Consider the following 19,891-nt stretch of genomic DNA (forward strand, 5'->3'; position numbering starts at 1 on the left):
GCATGACACTAGGAAGTTCTGAGGAACAAAGGGACCTTGGCATGTGTGTCCATAGATCTCTGAAGGCGGAGGGGCATGTTAGTGGGGTGGTGAAAAATGCAAATGGGACACTTGCCTTTATCAATCGAGGCATAGATTACAAAAGTAGGGAGGTCATGTTGGAATTGTATAGAACCTTGGTGAGGCCACAGCTGGAGTAGTGTGTGCAGGAAGGAAGTGATTGCACTGGAGGGGATGCAGAGGAGATTCACCAGGATGTTGCCTGGGATGAAACATTTAAGTTATGAAGAGAGGTTGGATAGACTTGGGTTGTTTTCATTGGAGCAGAGAAGACTGAGGGGCGACCTGATCGAGGTGTACAAGATTATGAGGGGCATGGACAGGGTGGATAGGGAGCAGCTGTTCCCCTTAGTTGAAGGGTCAGTCACAAGGGGACATAAGTTCAAGGTGAGGGGCAGGAGGTTTAGGGGGGGGATGTGAGGAAAAACATTTTTACCCAGAGGGTGGTGACAGTCTGGAATGCACTGCCTGGGAGGGTGGTGGAGGCGGGTTGCCTCACATCCTTTAAAAAGTACCTGGATGAGCACTTGGCATGTCATAACATTTAAGGCTATGGGCCAAGTGCTGGTAAATGGGATTAGGTAGATAGGTCAGGTGTTTCTCACATGTTGGTGCAGACTCGATGGGCTGAAAGGCCTCTTCTGCATTGTGATTCTGTGTGACTGGTTTAGTTCAAGGGGATTGACGTGCTACTTTCATCACAAGAAAGGGCACGTGAAGGCTGAATGCTGGAAGATAAAAACTAAGCCTGTCAAGTTTGTCCAGTCAACGTGTGACCTCCCCAGGTGGTAATGTCCCGACTGGTAAACAGGGAGTCTCCCCTAGATTCACGGAGAGGATGAATCAGGTGATGGAAAGCTATAGAAACAGGGTTAATGTTGAGTCCGTGTGACTTCTTCAGAGCTGAAGAAAGGTAGAAATATGATGGATTTTATACTGTTGAAGGTGCCGGGGGGGGGGCAGAGGTGGTTGCGGTGCAATTATTATCTCCAGAGATACAGTTTCAGCACAGTTACTAATATTGGCAGGTAATGTGAAGCTCACTCCAAAAACGTTCACTGAATAATAAGACATTGATTTGGGAGATTGGTGGAAATTGTATACCCGTTCCTTTATAAAAGGTTAATTTAAAATGTAGTTTAGTTACTGGCCATGTTACTGTGGGCGGCGTTTCTATTTTACCCATAAGGAGATATTAGGGCAGATGAGCAACATTTTGATCAAAGATTTAAGGAGCATCTTAAAAAGGAGAGAGAGGCAGAGAGGTTAAGGGAGGAAATTCCAGAGCTTAGGACCTGGGCAGCTGAAATCTCAGGGGGTTTTAGGGCTAGCGGAGATTTTAGAGATAGGAAGGGGCAAGACCATGGAGGAGTTTGAAAACAAGGATAAGACTTTTAGTGTAGCTGAGCAGAGGAGTGATGAGTGAATGGGACTTGTTGCAAGTTAAGGCACAAGCAACTTCAAGTTTATGGAGGGTGGAAGTTTGGGAGGCCGACTAGGAGAATGTTGGAAGAGCCAAGTCTAGGAGCAACAAAGGCATGACGAGGATATCGGTCAGAGTGACCAACTGTCCCTTATTTTACAGAGTTGTCCCGCATTTGAGGCCACTGTCCAATGCCCTGGGTTGCATGCATCTGGGATGCTGTTTTGCCCATAATTCAGACATTTAAATTTCACCCATCTGCCAAATATTTGCCCATTCACTTAACCCACCTTTATCCCTTTGTAGACTCTTTGTCTTCCTCACAACTTGCTTTCCTACCTATCTTTGTATCATCAGCAAATTTGGCTACAGTATACTCGGTCCCTTCATCCGAGTATTCCTTATAGACTATAAATAGTTGATGCCCCAGCACTGATCCGTGTAGCACTAATTACAGTTTGCCAGCCTGAAAATGGCACATTTATCCCGACAGGAGAGGTGTTGGTGGAGGGTTATGTCATCTGCAACCTTTGGCACGGTTGACAAGTCGAGAAGAACGGGGAGGGATAATCTACCCTGGTCAGCCACATTGGATGTTGTTATTTCTGATTTTGATGTCAGCATCTCAGTGATGTGGCAAGGGTAGAAACCTGATTATGGGATTCAAACTTGGAGTTGCAGGAAAGACGGGCATAGATCCGTGAGGCAGATTCAAGGACTTGAGAGAAAAAGGCAATTTGGGGATGGGGGATTGTTTGCAAGGACAGGGGGTTATGGGTGGGTTTTTGGAGTGATAACCGCATATGTGAAGGGGAAGACCGTACCCGAGAAGAAACCATTCACAATAGCAGTTAACATGGGGCCACCAGAAGAGAAGTTGTACAATCAGCAGTTTGGTAGGAATATGGCCGAAGGGAGCATGAGGTGGATCTTATGCACAAGAAAGGCTTGGAAAGGGGGCAAGAGGGAAGATAGGAGAGAAACTAGAAATGGATGTGAATTCGAGGCTAGGGCAGGGAAGGAACCTTATTAGGAAGTTCAGCCTGTGGACTAGGGGAAGCAAGGGAATCAGCAGAGGCAGCTGAAAGGGATGGTGCCAATTTTATTAACAAAATCCCCAGGTCCCTGGTACTTGTTGTTGACCAAGCTCAATATTGCAGTCAATCTATTGTTGCCCCAGCTGATCAACTAGCTCAGCGCAATTAAGAGATTCACACCGAGATATACCTAGTCTGTATGTCTTGGATACTCACAGGATAAACAGGAAGCCCAGTAAATTAGGTTCAAAATTACCCAGCCAATGAATGAGTGCACAAACACACAAATTGTTATGTTATTCAATTGTGAAATCCCATGTTAAAAGTATCAAAGTGGTATGAGGCATATTTATAACCTGATCACACTCTTGTAATGCAATGAGCTTGTTTAATTTGCATTACAGTTATATCTGGAACTGTATGCCAGAAGCTAAAACAAATTATCCTTACAGAATTTAATTATGTGGTCACATCAGCAACCATTAATCAGGCTTCTGGCTGTTTATATGTAAGGGTAATTCAAATCTTTTATACCAATTTCCATTGTAATTTATAACATATTTGGTGGAAGGCCTATGGATCAGTAAAATTATTTCTTTCCAAAATTTGCTTTTAAAAATCCTCCGAATTCCCTGTTATTTTCCAACCTGAAGTTAGATCTAGTGATGTGGAGGCATCAGATCTGCAGCACTAGCTTTTGCATTATGTATAGTGCTGACTGGAAATTCTGATTAAAAAGCTTTTTTTTATTCCTTTATGGCATGTGAACTTTGCTAGCAAGAGCGGTATTTTCTGCCTGCCCCTAATTGCTCTTGAGAAGGTAGTGGTGAGCTGCCTTCATGAACTTCTGCAGTCATCTGGTGCAAGTATACCTACTGTGGCAGCTCTTTTTTGGGAGACTCTCAGATGATCCCTCTTAACTTTAGCTTGAGAAAGACAGATCCTAAAGATGCTAAATAGGTCTAAAGGTCTGATCTCTCTGTCCCCAAAAGGAAAGGAGACTGCTAAGAGAATAACCATCCTTCAGATAACCTATTTAACAAGTTTCAGCCTGATTACAATATTCTGGATGTTTTGAGGCTTTAGAAATCTCTTCTCAGTAATTAATTTTCACACCAAAAAGAGTCTAGTCAGGTTCATGAGTTAGCGATATAGAACTAAGTTTAGAATTTATATTGTCTCACAACGTAGAAATTTATTAAAGAATCAAACCCTGCAACTCAGTTTGGAGAGAGTAAATCGCAACTTTACAAGTTTTAGGAAAAGAGACAAAATATAACTTTATTTCTAATAGAGAATCCAGTTTTTAAATTCAAGTACTGTTACAGTAAAATATTTACGTAGGATAGTCATCAATTATTAAAGTAACATTTCCCTTAATTCCCCAAGTGAAGGCTAATGAGTTAGCAAGATGACTCTGTTCCAATTAAGAGGAGAATTATTGTCACCGACCTCATAGTTATACCTTTACCATGCAACATGCTGGAGTGAATTCAGCAAATCTAAAATTCCAATGTGTGCTTCCAACATTTATAATGTTTCTTGAGGTTGCATAATTAATTTATGAATGGTGGCGGTATCCCAATTGTAATTAAGTTCAGCCCCTTTATGTCCCAAATAAGGTAGTATCACTGTAACTTTCTGAGAGATCTGTCCTCTTTGATTCCTAAGAAGGGTATATAACTTCATTTCTATGTAAGGTCTGCCCCTCATCAATTCTAAGGAAGCCAGGTTGCGAGGGCTTACGATGGTCAATTTTTTCATTACTCATCTTATGGTGTTTCAAGATTATTATAAAATTTTGGGTTGGGCTAGCTTCATAAAAAATTCAGTTCATTGTGGTTGAAGGCTATCAGCATAAAATCATCTTATGAATATTACACTGTGGAAGCTTTACTGTATTTCAGCATTTTAAAAAAACACATTAATTTTTTAAGCTTTCATAGGAAAATAACTCTTTTAACCTTATAACCGCTTATTATGGCTGAATTCCTTTACATGATTCCTTCACACTGCAGTACTGTAAGGAAGGGCGTTCCAGGATTTTGACAATGACAATGTAGGAACAGCAATATAGTTCCAAGTCACGGTGATGTGTTACTTGAAGGGAAACTTGCAGGTGGTGTTCCCATGCATCTGCTGCTCTTGTCCTTTTAGTTAGTTGAGATGGTGAGTTGTGTGTGGTACATACGGCTGCCACTGGTGGTGGAGGGAGTGAATATTTAAGGTGTTGGATGGGGTGCCGATGAAATGGACAGCTGTGTCCTGGATGGCACCAAGCTTAGGGCCAGGATTTTAGGGCCCCGTTGTGGCGTGTCTCCCCCTGGTGGATGTGGTGAGCCATTTAAATCTCTATTCAGTTCGGCTGGACAATAATATCCAACTAGGCGGGAGGGGCCATAAAATCCTGGTCTAAATGTCCTTGGAGTTGTATCCAGGCAAGTGCAGTATATTCCATCACACTCCTGATTTGTGTCTTGTAGACGGTGGGACAGGCTTTAGGGAATCATGAGTGGAGTTACTCACTGCAGAATTTCCAGGGTCTTGATCTGCTCTTGTAGCCACAATTTCCATTTCAACTCAATTAATAAATCAGCACTCACCCTCACCATTCTGTCTTCATGCTGCAGCCAGAACTATAGGTGGTCATCCAGCTTAAATGTTCCTTTTTAATTAATCCTGTTGCTTGCTTACTTGGCTTTTCTCACTATTTCAAATAATAACAGATTTTTCATCAAATCTATCAAGATTTTTTTGGGGAGGGTAAACAGGTGTTTTTAAAACCTAATTCAGTATAAGAAATAGAACTTAAAATATCTAAACCATGCGATTTTTAAAAAAACAATAAAAAGTGAATTTGATAGTGAAAATTCTTGATAGACTTGAAGGAAATGAGCTTATGTCCTTCATGAAATTCAACAATGAAAACTTTTAAAAATGTAATATTTCAAAAACGATCAAATGATGAAACGATGCTGCTGCAAGGCAAAGCTATTAAATATTTCCCAAAGGAGGATGAAGCTTTCAGCTGGTTTCACTGCCCAGCTGAAAATCTAATCAGCGCAATGGAAATTAAGTCAATAGGTCTGATATGACCTGATCCAGTATTGATGGGTGCTCATTATTGTTAGTAAATGACACTGCGTTTGTCATGTTATTTCTCAAAAATGCATGTCAGAGATAATAGGTTGCAGCGTTGCTTGGAGAATTAATATTTAAATACGTATTCCAGAGTTTAGTCTCACCCCTTGCCAAAAATGAAATGTTGTACAGTGAGACAACAAAAAGAGAGGAATTGTGGCTGGGAATGCTATTTAAAAATAAACGCCACTGACCTGTGAAGAAATATCCATATAAGATACCAACCCAATATGGCCTTCATCCCATTGGCTCAGTGGGTGGATGCTCTGACACAGATGCAGCATAAGACCTGGCTGATTTTAAAATCCAGGCTTCATATAATCCTTGGTGCAGAAAATTATGCTTGGTGTGCGGGCACCACCCGACACGCCCCAGCGTGAAATAAAGCACGTTGATGTCGGCCGAGCGTGCTAACGTCAACGCGCACTCTCATGATAGTTAGGTTGGTGGGCGTGCGCCGGAGCCGGAAGCGCACCCGCTGCCAATTTAAAGCCCTATGAAGGCCACTAAGTAAACAATTGTCCTGAATTTTTCACTGCCCGTTCAACCTAACGGTTGACGGGCAGGCAAAAAGGCCAAGCGGTCTTTGCATTTTTTAGGAAACCTCATCCACGGGTGGGATGAGGTTTCCTAAAGCAAATGAAAATAAAATAAAAATGTAACACTTGAATTAAAGACATGTCCCTGCTCATGAGACAGAGCAACATGAGCGGACATGTTTTATGACATTTTTATTTTAGTTTTTGAAAACAGCGCTTCATCACCCCGAGGCAGCTCCGTGCCTCAGGGAGATTGGAGCGCTCTTTCGCGCGCATGCATGAAGTTCGCGCTAGGCCCACTCGCCCTCCTCCCTCCACCCGCACAGGCAACGCTGAGCACTGCCTCTTCCGTTCCAAGCTGAGCGGGCCTTAATTGGCTTCCTGCCCACCCCTGCCAAGCACACCCACCAAGGGGAAAATTCTGCCCTTGCTGACCGAGTTCCCAGCTGTTCTGGGAAATGTAAACAGTAGGTAAATGGAGGGATTAGCTGCTGGGCCACTCAGCAGAGGGATTCCTCAATCCAGGGGGAAGGTGGGGAGCAAAAGTGCATCGGGGAAGGCTTCAGCTTTCCCCGCCAGGTTCAGAGGAGTACTTCTGCACTTCAAATTTCCCAATGTACCTTTCCTTCCCTAATCTGCCATCTTGCTGGGTTGGCCTGCTGGGAGACTTACTGCTGCTTCTCACTCAGTCAGCCCAGTTAAAATTCAAATCATGCTCGCGTTACACAATTGGGACCTGACATACGTTTGTTTTTTAAAAAAGTACACCCTTGGCTTTGGCGCTATGTGCTGTCAGACCGGCTGCATGGTTGACCTCAATGTTCCAGGACAGGGATTGGAGGGAAGTCAGCCACAATTCCTTCTCTTAATTAGTATTCCATGATTCTTGCTGGGAAATGAAGACGAGCTTGACCTACATATCCCTTTCTTTCTCTCTTCATCACCTCACTGCTGGATGACCCACAAGTAATGTGAAGAAAATAAGATTGACACAACAAACACATTTCCTGCACTGTTGCTCATCCCAAGATTAAGGACGTACTGTTTTATAATATTAGTGGGGAGGCAATAGCATAGTGGTATTGTTGCTGGACTAATAATCCAGAGACCCAGGATAATGCTCTGGAGACCGGGTTCGAAACATACCGTGGCAGATGGTGAAATTTAAATTCAATAAAACCATCATCAATCATCGTAAAAACCCATCTGGTTTACTAATACCCTTTAGGGAAGTGGATCTGCCGTCCTTACTTGGTCTGGCCTACATGTGACATCAGATCCACAACAATGTGGTTGACCTCTGAAACGGCCTAGCAAGCCGCTCAATTGTATCAATCCGCTACAAAGTCTTAAAAGGAATGGAAACAGATCAACCTAGGCACCGAAAACAACAATGGCAAATTTAGCCCTGTCGACCCTGAAAAGTCCTCCTTAGGAACATCTGGGGGCTAGTGCCAAAATTGGGAGAGTTGTCTCACAGGACTAGTCAAGTCCAACATAGTCATACTCAGGGAATAATACCTTACAGACAATGTCCCAGGCACCACCATCACCATCCCTATGTGCATCCTGTCCCACTGGCAGGACAGACCCAGCAGTGGTGGAAGCACAGTGGTAGGAGGGAGGGAGTTGCCCTGGGAGACCTCAACATCGACTCCGGACCTCATGAAATCTAATAGCATCAGGTCAAACATGGGCAAGGAAACCTCTGTATTGCCCCCACCCCCTTAGCTGATGGGTCAGTACGTGTTGAACACCACTTGGAGGAAGCATGAGGGTGTCAAGGGTGCAGAATGTACTCTGGGTGGGGGACTTCAATGTCCATCACCAAGAGTGGCTCGGTAGCACCACGACTGACCGAGCCCTAAAGGACACAACTGCTAGATTGGGTCTGCGGCAGGTGGTGAGGGAAGCAACAAGAGGGAAAAATTTACTTGACCTCATCCTCACCAATCTGCCTGTCATAGGCGCATCTTACATGATAGCATCGGTAGGAGTGACCACCCCACAGACCTTGTGGAAACGAAGTTCCATCTTCACATTGAGAAAACCCTCCATCATGTTGTGAGGCACTACCACTGTGCTAAATGGGATAGATTTCAAACAGATCTAGCAACGCAAGACTGGGCATCCATGAGGCGCTGTGGGCCATCAGCAGCAGCAGAATTGTACTCAACCACATGGCCAGGCACATCCCCCACTCTACCTTTACCACCAAGACAAGCAATCACCCTGGTTCAATGAAGAGCGCAGGAGCAGTACCAGACATACCCAAAAACGAGGTGTCAACCTGGTGAAGCTACAACTATGTGCGTGCCAAACAGCATAAGCAGCAAGTAATACAGAGCCAAGCGATTCCACAACCAACAGATCAGATCTAAGCTCTGCAGTCCTGCCACATCCAGTCGTGAATGGTGATGGACAATTGAACAACTCACTGGAGGAGGAGACTCCACAAATATCCCCATCCTTAATGATGGGGGAGCCCAGCACATAAATGCAAAAGACAAGGCTGAAGCATTTGCTGCAATCTTCAGCCAGAAGTGCCGAGTTGATGATCCATCTCGGCCTCCTCTGGAGGTCCCCAGCATCACAGATGCCAGTCTTCAGCCAATTCGATTCATTCTACTTGATATCAAGAAATGGCTGAAGGCACTGGATACTGCAAAGGCTATGGGCCCTGACAATATTCCAGTAATAGTACTGAAGACTTCTGCTCCAGAACTTTCCATGCCCCTAGCCAAGCTGTTCCAGTATAGCTACAACTGACATCCACCCAGCCATGTGGAAAATTGCCCAAAAATGACCTGTACAAAAAAAAGCAGGGAAAATCCAACATGGACAATTACTGCCCCATCAGTCTACTCTCCATCGTCAGTAAAGTGATGGAAGGGGTCATCAACAGTGCTATCAAGCAGCACTTGCTTAGCAATAACCTGCTCACTGACACTCAGTTTGGGTTCCGCAAGGGTCACTCAGCTCCTGACCTCATTGCAGCCTTGGTTCAAACATGAACAAAAGAGCTGAACTCCGGGGGTGAGGTGAGAGTGACTGCCCTTGACACCAAGGCAGCATTTAACTGAATGTGGCATCAAGGAGCCCTAGCAAAACTGGAATCAATTGGAATTGGGGAAAACTCTCCACTGGTTGGAGTCATACCTAGCACAAAGGGAGATGGCTGTGGTTGTTGGACAGTCATCTCAGCTCCAGGACGTCAGTGCAGGAGTTCCCCAGGGTAGTGTCCTCGGCCCAACCATCTTCAGCTGCTTCATCAATGACCTTCCTTCCAGCATAAGGTCAGAAGTGGGGATGTTCGCTGATGATTGCACAATGTTCAGCACCATTCACAACCCCTCAGATACTGAAGCAGTCCATGTCCAAATGCAGCAAGACCTGGACAATATCCAGGCTTGAGCTGACAAGTGACAAGTAACATTCGCACCACACAAATGCCAGGCAATGACAATCTCCAACAAGAGAGAATCTAACCAGCGTCCCTTGACATTCAATGGCATTATCATAATTGAATTCCCACTGTCAACATCCTGGGGGGTTATCATTCAGAAACTGAACTGGACTAGCCATATAAATACTGTGGCTACAAGAGCAGAGGCTAGGGATCTTGCGATGAGTAACTCACCTCCTGACTCCCCAAAGCCTGTCCAACATCTACACGGCACAAGTCAGGAGTGTGATGAAATGCTCTCCACTTGCCTGAATGGGTGCAGCTGCCACAACACTCAAGAAGCTTGACACTGTCCAGGACAAAGCAGCCCACGTGATTGGCACCCTATCCACTTCAACACTTCCTCTACCACCGATGCACAGTAGCTGCAGTGTGCACCATCTACAACATGCACTGCAGAGGCTCCTTAGACAGCACCTTCCAAACCCCAAACCAATACCATCTAGAAGGACAAGGGCAGCAGATACATGGGAACACCACCACCTGCAAGTTCCCCTCCAAGTCACTCACCATCCGGACTTGGAAATATATCGCCATTCCTTCACTGTCACTGAGTCAAAATCATGGAACTCTCTTCCTAACAGCACAGTAGGTGTACCAACACCACATGGACTGCAGCATTTCAAGAAGGCAGCTCTCCACCACCTTCTCAAGGGCAACTAGGGATGGGAAATAAATGCTGGCCCAGCCAGAAATGCCAACATCCCACGAATGAATAAAAAAAAAATAGGGGTATTATCATCCATGAAGTGCAATGGGCAATTTTAACAGGAAGTGAGCGTGGAAAATAAATTGTAAATAAGGCTGCTTCCTCTAAACAGGAGAATTGATGTGTTTAGAAACAGGATACTGGCCTCTCTTATTCTTGTTACCTTTTTAAAAAAAACCATGAGCAGCACTGAAGCTCAACCTGGAGTAGGGCAACCACCATAGCAACAGAAGGTCCAAGAGAGTCAGACTGAGGTGGGAAGAGTTGAGACAGGAAGAGTTGAGGCAGGGTAGCATTAGACAAGGGAACAGTTGGAGCAGAAAAAGCCTGCCTGGGAAGAGTCAGCATGTGGGCAGGAAAAACTGGGACTGGGAAGAGCCTACACCTTGACATTCAAGTGCTCACATACAGCAAGCGTTTACATCAATTATGTCCGCAATTTCAATTTTAAATGTTGATGTTAAGAAGCTTTGCTCAAAATTATGCCATTGGAAGTTGGACTACAAGGTCATGCCATATAAAGAGCTTAAAATCCAGATTTACCAAATTAAATGGTCAGAGTACATTATTGGCTCAAGCTTCAATGGAGAGCAACAATTGCTTATTGAATAAACAAAATAAAATGTATTCTATTAAATTTTACTAAACACATCCAAGTTATAATATGTTTAGTTTATTTAGACATTTGTTTCAGTTTACTAGAACTAGCCAACTGGAATGCAACTGACTTTTCTAGTTTTGTCAATTACAATGTAACTCAGAACATTCAGCCTTTAAGACAGAAAGTAAATGTTTTAAAAATGAGAAAAGTGTTCCTAACTTTATAATATTCAGAGACCATAGTAGCTATTTTCCTACTATTCCACTATCAACCCAGACTCCTCAATCGCCATCCCTGGGTATGTCCTGTCCCACCAGCAGGAGAGACTGACCAGAGGTGGTAACACAGTGGTATGCAGGTTGGATGGAATGGTCCTGGGAGTCCTCAGCATTGACACTGAGGTTCCATGACATCAGGTCATATGTAGTGAAGGAAAATTCTTGCTGATTACTTCCTACTGCCCTCTCAGCTGACGAATTAGTACTCCTTCATGTTAAACATCACTTGGAAACAATAGCAAGGGCACAGAATGTACTCAGGGTGCAGGACTTTAATGGCCATCAACAAGAGTGGCTTGGTAGCCCACTACTGACTGAGCTGGTTGAATCCTAAAGGACATGTCCACCATACTTGCTGCAGTTGGTGAGAACACCAACAGGAGGGAAAAATCTACTTGACCTCATTCTCACCAATCTGCAGGTGCATCTGTCCATGGACAGTCCTGACAGGAGTGACCACCACACAGTCTTTGTCGTGGCAAAGTCCCATCTTCATACTGAGGCCACCCATCAGCGTGTTGTGTTGCACGGCCACCGTGCTAAATGGGAGAGACTCAGGTCAGGTCTAGCAGTTCAAAACTTGACATCCACGAGGAAGTGTGGGCCGTCAACAGTAGCACAAGTAAAGAAAGGACAGATTTACATTTATAACATGCCTTTCACAACTACAGGATGTCTCAAAGCACTTTACAGCCAATAAAGTACTTTTGAAGTATAGTTCCTGTACTAATGTAGGAAATATGGCATCAATTTTCACACAGCAAGCTCCCACAAACAGCAACATGATAATGATCAGATACCGTTTCCATAATTGAGGGAAAATATTGGCCTGGACACCAGAGATAACCCCCATATTCCTCTTTGAAACGGTATCATGGAATCTTTTATATCCTCCTCAGGAGGCAAACAGGGCCTGGGTTTAATGTCTCATCTGCAAGATGGTACGTACAACACTGTAGCATTCCCTAAGTACTGCACTCGAGTGTCAGCCTAGGTTTTTGTGCTCAAGTCCGGGAGTCCCTCACTCTACTATTACCATCAAGTCAGGGAACCAAACCTGGTTATGTGGAATCAGCCTTAAAAGGGCTATCAAAAAACTATTCGGCAAATGCCTTCAGTTAGCAAACTGAAGCACCACCTGATCTTTTTCCTTCTGAGGTCAGAGCCCTGAGGCAAGGTTCAACACTGCCGCCTGAGCCGAGACCCACTAGCTTTGCAGCAGATTGAGGAATCTTCCTTCCTGCTTTGTACAACTTAGATACACACTGGATAAAATCACCTGCACTGGTCATTTTGCAGTACAATGGCTGGAATGTTTGAAGTGGATGGAAACAATTTCAGAGAGTCAACAGCCAGGGGATACAATGTTGTTAAAAATGTCACAACGATCTTCAATAATATTTTTTTCACAACGCTGCTTAATCACAATTGCTTGGTGATATTCATGATGTGGATCAGAGCATCCGTACTGCCAATAAAAAATACTGTCTACTCCAAAGTATATCTATAACAGTTGTCATTCTTTATGAGTTTTAACATGCATGTAATTTTACATTTAATTTTCTGGCTGAACTATTGCTCTGTTTAAAGATGAAAGATCAAAGTGTGGGGGAGGCAATAAGAGGTAATGGAAGATACTCTCATTTATGCAGCAATATTTCTTCTATCTACACCATTAATCAAAAGGGCATCCAAATGAAATTATGACAGTTTTGCCAGCACAAACCCAACATAACAGGAGTCAGCAGACCATTGAGTGGTTAAACCAACAATGATGACTTCAATCATGAAACTGAGCACAAATCACAAAAAAGTGAAAATTGAAAGTTAGGTTTGAGTTCAATTAATTTTCCATCAGTCTATATTTTGCACTGAAGTTTATTCCTGACCTCTGTGCATATTGCAGAAACAATGTGAAATAATCAAGTGCCAACTGATTCATATTTTCCTAATTACAAGACTGAACTGCAGCCAGAGTAGGAATAAAAAGATAAATATATCTTCAACTTTATTTTCATTTTATTAATGATTCATAATCTCCAAGTATTGTGAATTACTTTCTTTGCAGTCTGCTCTCCTTACTTTCCTGCAGACTGTGGCCAAGAAATTCAGGTGCAGCTGATATTGGCCTTCATTTCCATCAAGCCAGTGAGCTGCAGATAGCAACAAAGAGCTCAGTGAAGCATAATTTGAGATCAGGCAACACTCTCAGGTAAGCGAATGGGGTAGGTTGGTGCAAGGCAGGTAGGTAGCAATAGCAATCAAAGGAGAGGAATGGGTCCTTTTAAGGACTGTCTGTTAGGCCGCATATTTTCTGGAGACCACTGGCTGCCTCAAGACAAACCTGTCTTGTAGTGCGAGCCTCAAGTAGGCTCCTGTATCCACATATGCCCCATATTTGGGCATGTCAGACCAATTTACCAATATGCTGGGAAATATACCTCTGGCTCGTAATGAGCAAACACCTCCTCCATGCCATTTAGCCCACAGAAAACAGGCACTGTTTGACTGAAATTCCAAGCCAGTGACTTTTACTGGAGCTGTCAGCATTCCAATACCATGGCCAAGGGATCATTCTTCATGTGTGAGATACACAGCAAGTAGTAATATCTACTCAACCACAGACTCATCAGCATACACACAAGCAAACTTAAGCAGTGATTAGCAAAAACACTGAAATGATGGTTCCCCTTCCCTGTCCAAGAATCTGAGACCACCCGTAGCTTCCCTAATATGCCAAACATTCAGTACAGACAAGAGAATAACACTCTGCTCTCTCTCTTCTGTATGATGCATCCAATAAAGATTTTCTTTGGCCTGAATTTTGCGCTCCCCCGCCAGCGGGATTGTAAGTGGGGGTGAAAGGGATGAGGCGAGCGTGAAATAGCACAGATGAGCTTCCTGCTGGGTTCCCGCTTGCCCCAACCTCAACAATTTTATACTGGGTCAGGCGTGCCTTCGGGTGGGCCGGCCCAATTGAGGCCCTTAAGTGGCCAATTATTGAACACTTAAGGGTCGTTTTCTGCCCAGCTTCAATTTTTAGGCTGGTGGGAGTAGTTCCCAGGTAGGGCGGAAGCCTGAAAATAATCAGATATAGGACTAAAGTGGGAAGGAGGGGGGGGTGGGAGGGCACCTCTAACAGAAGCTCCCTTAACTTTGGGCACCGCCCGCTTAAGGTCCAGCAACCACTGAGCCTGCCTCTTCGCCCAGCCTCTCCCCTGACACCCAATCCCCCGCTGTCCACCTCCCCTACCGTCCCCGCCCTGAGACCCCCAAAACTTACCTTTTCCTGGAATCCCAGTCCTGTCCACTGCAGCTGCTGGTGCTGCAGGGACTAGAGAGCTGCTGGCCAATCCAAGGTGGGACTTCATTCCGAGCAAGGGGCAGAAGTTCCACCTGCAACCAATTAATGCTCACCGGAGCCTGAATTGGCTGCAGGGCAGTCAGTGTCATCCCCACTGACTCTTCAGATGGTGGGACAGGAAATCCTGCCGTCCTAAAAATCCCAGCCATTGTATTTTTGATGCATTAAACCATAAAGCTACTAAAACGATTAATGTACTTTGGAGCTAGAGTGATTATTAATGCTCAAGTACTAATTCTACCTTTTAAACCAGAATTGAATCAATTAAAAATCTTTAAAAGATTTTATGTGGTACTGGATGACCAGGAGCCAATGTAGGTTCGTGAGAGTAAGAATGGGAATAAAAGCAAAATACTGCTTTTGCGGTTGCTGGAAATCTGAAATAAAGAATCATCTGTGGAAAGAGAAATAGAGTTAACATTGAGGCCATATGACTCTTCTTCAGAGCTCTGATGATGCCAGACCTGCTGAGTTTTTCCAGCATTTTATCTGTGGGAATTGAATTATGGGCAAGCAGGATTTAATGCAGAATGGAATGCAGGAAGCAGAGTTTTGCAATATTAAATTGAAAATCCTCCCAGAAGGAAAAGTCAGTTCAATATTGTCAAACCCCAGTTAAAAAAAAAAAATCAGTATTACTGGCAGCAGTTATACTGGAGTTCCATTTTAAGGTATACAAGACCATTCAGAGAAATTTTACTGGTACCCTTCATTTCCAAGTTTTATTGGCTTTTCCTAAGGCTCTCAGCTGGAAGATTCCATCAACCAATTCAAATTTCTCAACCTCTGAGGTTTCATCCCATCACTCAAAGTTCTCAATACCATCTTATGGGAACTGGGGAATCATCTGAGTTCAGTGTGCGCACACTAATGCTGATCGCCTCTTTTCTGGATTGGGACACTTCTGTTGGGCTGAAGAATTTTGGCTTGGACTCTACTGAAAATTAGATAATCAAGAAACATTGCCACACCAAGTCATGACTTTAAGAATCTTTCATTATTTCAAAGAGGAGCAGAGGAGGTCTCTCTGGTGCACTGGTAATACTTGGCCCTCATCTAGATAGTAAAAAAAAATCTCACGGCACTATTTGATGAGCATTGGCTTGAAGAACTGTGGAGCATCCTGCGATCTAAAAATTCTATATACGTACAATTGCCTACTTTTCTTCTTAACAAGACTGTAATTCACAATTTACACTACTTTAAGACTAGGGTATTATCAATTTTCTATAATGGGCCAGCATTTATTGCCCTTGTTTAGAGGGCATTTAACAGTCAACCACATTGCTGTGGATCTGGAGTCACATGGAGGCCAGGTCAGATGAGGATGGCAGATCTCTTTCCCTAAAGGGAATTAGTGAACCAGATGGGTTTTTATGATAACCATCAATGGTTTCATGGTTACGATCAGACTTTTATTGAATTCAAATCCCACTATCTGCCGGGTCCCCAGAGCATGACCCTGGGTCTCTGGATTACTATACCACTCTGACACCACCTCCCCCATTCCATTTTAGGTGTGCAAATGTGAAATGCATCGATGTATATAGGGAAGTTCAGTTACAATGGGACATCATCAGCCTGAAATGTTAACGGTGTTTCTCCCTCCCCAGATGCTGTCTGACCTGAATGTTTCCAGTGTTTTCTGCTGATATACATAATAGTTGAACTGTTTTGTGGTAGCTTAGCTAGGAGAGATTATCCGTCCACAGCAATAATGGAATAACGGCTGTAGAAAGAGTCTTAAAGCCATGACTCAGTGTAGCAATGTTTCTTGATTATCTAATTTTCAGTAGAGTCCAAGCCAAAATTGTTCAGCCCTACTGAAGTGTCCAACTGCAAAAAAGAGGCAAATCAGCAGTAGTGTCCACACACAGAACTCAGATGATTCCCAGTTCCCATAAGAGGGTATTGAGAACTTTGAGAGTGATGGGATGAAACCTTAAGAGGCTGAGAAGTTTGAATTGGTTGATGTTAATATGTCAACTGTCGTCATTAACTGAAAAACCCACACTCCTAAAGTTCCACTCCACAATGTGGCCAATGCTCAGAAATAGCACTTGCATGGTGAAAAACAAAGACTGGAGCTAAAAAGTGACACTTTAATGTGTTAAAAGTTTATTTTGACATGCATGTTAATTTTTACACATTTCGCACCCAAGGACTTGTAGTGCAGTAAGGCTTCAATTCATCACGATAGTCAACATATTAGCATTTGATACATCAAGATTCCACTAAATCACAGCACTCTTTCCAAATGCAACTCAAGCTCAGGATGACAAAAGTATAAGGAGATAAAACATTCTGCAGAACATTGATTGATCAAGTAAACGTGGCATAAAAAATTCACATGCTCCACCATTACACTTTACTTAATTCCCACAGTGCAGCTGGAAGAAAAATTCATATGCTCACCATGACACGTTACCAAACACTGCACTATTGCATAAACACAAAAAACTGCGGATGCTGGAAATCCAAAACAAAAACAGAATTACCTGGAAAAACTCAGTAGGTCTGGCAGCATCGGCGGAGAAGAAAAGAGTTGACGTTTTGAGTCCTCAGAACCCTTCAAGAACTCTTTTCTTCTCCGCCGATGTTGCCAGACCTGCTGAGTTTTTCCAGGTAATTCTGTTTTTGGACTGCACTATTGCATTCCTGATACCACTGCCATATTTTAAAAAATGAAACAACTGAAATTATTTCATTACTAAAATTCATTTTTTGCACATATCAAGATGCCCTAACTAATCTTTGTAAGATAATGCACTCAATCTTTGCCTATGGGTGAAAGCTGGGCCATATAAAATACTATTTGGAAAGCTCCCTCTAAATTTTAATTCTCTCAATCATTTAGTTTCACATTTAATGGAGCTACAGAGGAGTTAAGAGCTTCATAAATCTCCAAAAATGCTGTCTGATCTGCTGAGTATTTCCAACATCTGATGTTTATATTTCAGATTTCCAGTACCTAGAGTATTTTTCATGTATGTCCATAAGATGTAGGAGCAGAAGTAGGCCATTCAGCCCATCGAGTATGCTCCACCAGTCAATAAGATCATGGTTGATCTAATAATCCTCAACTCCACTTTCCTGCCTTTTCCCCATAATCCTCGATTCCCTTACTGATTAAAAATCTGTCTATCTCAGCCTTGAATATACTTAACGATCCAGCCTCTGCAGTAAAGAATTCCACAGATTCACTGCCCTCAGAGATAGAATATAATGTGGGAAAATGTGAGGTTATGCACTTTGGCAGGAAGAATAGAGGAGTTGAAAATTATTTAAATGGAGAAAGGCTGCAGCACAGAGGGATTTGGGAGTCCTTGTGCATGAATCCCAAAAAGCAAACATACAAGTTCAACAGGTAATAGGGAAGGCAAATGGAATGTTGGCTTTATTTCAAAGGGAATGGGATATAAAAATAGGGAAGTCTTACTAAAACTATACTAGTTAGATCACACCTAGAATACTGTGAATAATTTTGGTTCCCTCAGAGAAGAAATTTCTCCTCATCTCTGTTTTAAATGCCCCCCACCCCCAACCTTACTCTGAGATTATGCCCTCTGGTCCTAGACTCTCCCAAAAGGGGAAACAACCTCTCAACATCTACCCTGTCAAGCCCCTTAGGAATCTTATATGTTTCAATAAGGTCGCCTCTCACTCTTTTAAACTCCAATGAGTACAGGTCCAACCTACTTAACCCCTCCTCAAGAAAATCTCTCCATCCCCAGGATCAACCTAGTGAACCTTCTCTGGACTGCCTCCAATCTTTCTTTAGATAAGGGAACCAAAATTATTCACAGTATTCTAGGTGTGGTCTAACTAGTGTCTAACGAGTATAGTTTAAGTAAGACTTCCCTATTTTTATACTCCATTCCCTTTGAAATAAAGCCAACATTCCATTTGCCTTCCCTATTACCTGTTGAACTTGTATGTTAGCTTTTTGGGATTCATGCACAAGGACTCCCAAATCCCTCTGTGCTGCAGCCTTTCTCCATTTAAATAATTTTCAGCTCCTCTATTCTTCCTGCCAAAGTGCATAACCTCACATTTTCCCACATTATATTCTATCTGCCAAGTTTTTGCCCACTCACTTAACCTGTCTATATCCCTCTGTAGACGCCTTGTGTCATTCTCACCACTTGCCTTCCCACCTATTTTTGAGTCATCCGCAAACTTGGCAATAGTACATTCATTTTCCTCATCTAAGTTCTTAATATGTACTGTAAATAATTGAGGCCCCAACACTGATCCCTGCGGCACTCCGCTCGTTACAGGTTGCCATCCCGAAAATGCCCCCCTTATCCTAACTCTGTCTTCTATTAGTTAGCCAATCCTCTATCTCTGCTAATATACTACCCCCAACACCATGGGCTCTTGTCTTATTAAGTAGCCTTATTTGCGGTACCTTATTGAAGGCCTTTTGGAAATCTAAATATATTACAGCCTTTATCTATCCTGCTTGTTACTTCCTCAAAGAATTCTAATAAATTTGTTAGGCATGATTTCTCCTTCATGAAACCATGCTGACTCTGCTTGATTAGATTATGATTTCTAAATGCTCTGCTATTACATCCTTTATAATAGGCTCCAACATTTTCCCAATGACAGGTGTTAAGCTAACTGGCCTATAGTTACCTGTTTTTTGTCTCCCTGCCTTTTTGAATAAGGGTGTTACATTGGCCGTTCTCCAATCCTCTGGGACTTTTCCAGAACCTAAGGATTCTTAGAAGATTACTACCAGTGCATCCACTATCTCTGTAGCTACTTCCTTTAATATCGTAGGATGCAACCCATCAGGTCTAGGGGACCTATCGGCCTTTAGCCCCATTAGCTTCCCTCGTACTTTTTCTCTAGTGATAGTTATTGTATTTATTTCCTCCACCCCCCACCCCACCCCGCCTTTTGCCCCTTGATTATTTAGTATTTTTGGAATGCTACTAGTATCTTCTACTGTGAAGACTGAAGCAAGGCATTTATTCAACTCCTTTGCCATTTCCTGGTTCCCCATTATTATTTCCCTAGCCTCATTCTCTATGGGACCTAAGTTCACTTTGGCCTCTCTCTTCCTTTTTATATATTTAAACAAGCTCTTACTGTCCGTTTTTAGATTACTTGCTAGTTTACCCTCAAAAGTTTATTTTCTCCCTCTAGCTTTTTTTGGTCGTTTTTTTTGGTTTTTAAAACTTTCCCTATCCTCTAGTTTGCCACTAATCTTTGCCACATTGTATGTTTTTCTTTCAATTTGTTACTGTCTTTAACTTCCTTGA

At 43.0% G+C, this 19,891-nt stretch overlaps 1 protein-coding gene across 3 annotated transcripts in view; it reads right to left on the minus strand.

Moving 5' to 3' along the window:
• sh3bgrl2 (SH3 domain binding glutamate-rich protein like 2) overlaps positions 1-19,891 on the minus strand; it is an 88,895-nt gene that overhangs the window by 61,710 nt on the left and 7,294 nt on the right. The window contains exons 1-2 of one of the 3 annotated variants that reach the window (XM_078542470.1): positions 6,967-7,130; positions 5,124-5,223 (exon numbers count right to left, since the gene is read on the minus strand). The exons of 1 other annotated variant lie outside the window; for it this stretch is intronic. In XM_078542470.1, the coding sequence (XP_078398596.1) occupies positions 5,124-5,132 (9 nt within the window). In that variant the 5' untranslated portion in view covers positions 5,133-5,223; positions 6,967-7,130. Of the gene's footprint in view, positions 1-5,123; positions 5,228-6,966; positions 7,131-19,891 lie in introns of those variants that run through there. One more of the 3 variants, XM_078542469.1, reaches the window with a different exon arrangement.

This window comes from Cetorhinus maximus, chromosome 5 (genome assembly GCF_964194155.1).
Source record: "Cetorhinus maximus chromosome 5, sCetMax3.hap1.1, whole genome shotgun sequence".
In the NCBI taxonomy this organism is placed as follows: domain Eukaryota; kingdom Metazoa; phylum Chordata; class Chondrichthyes; order Lamniformes; family Cetorhinidae; genus Cetorhinus; species Cetorhinus maximus.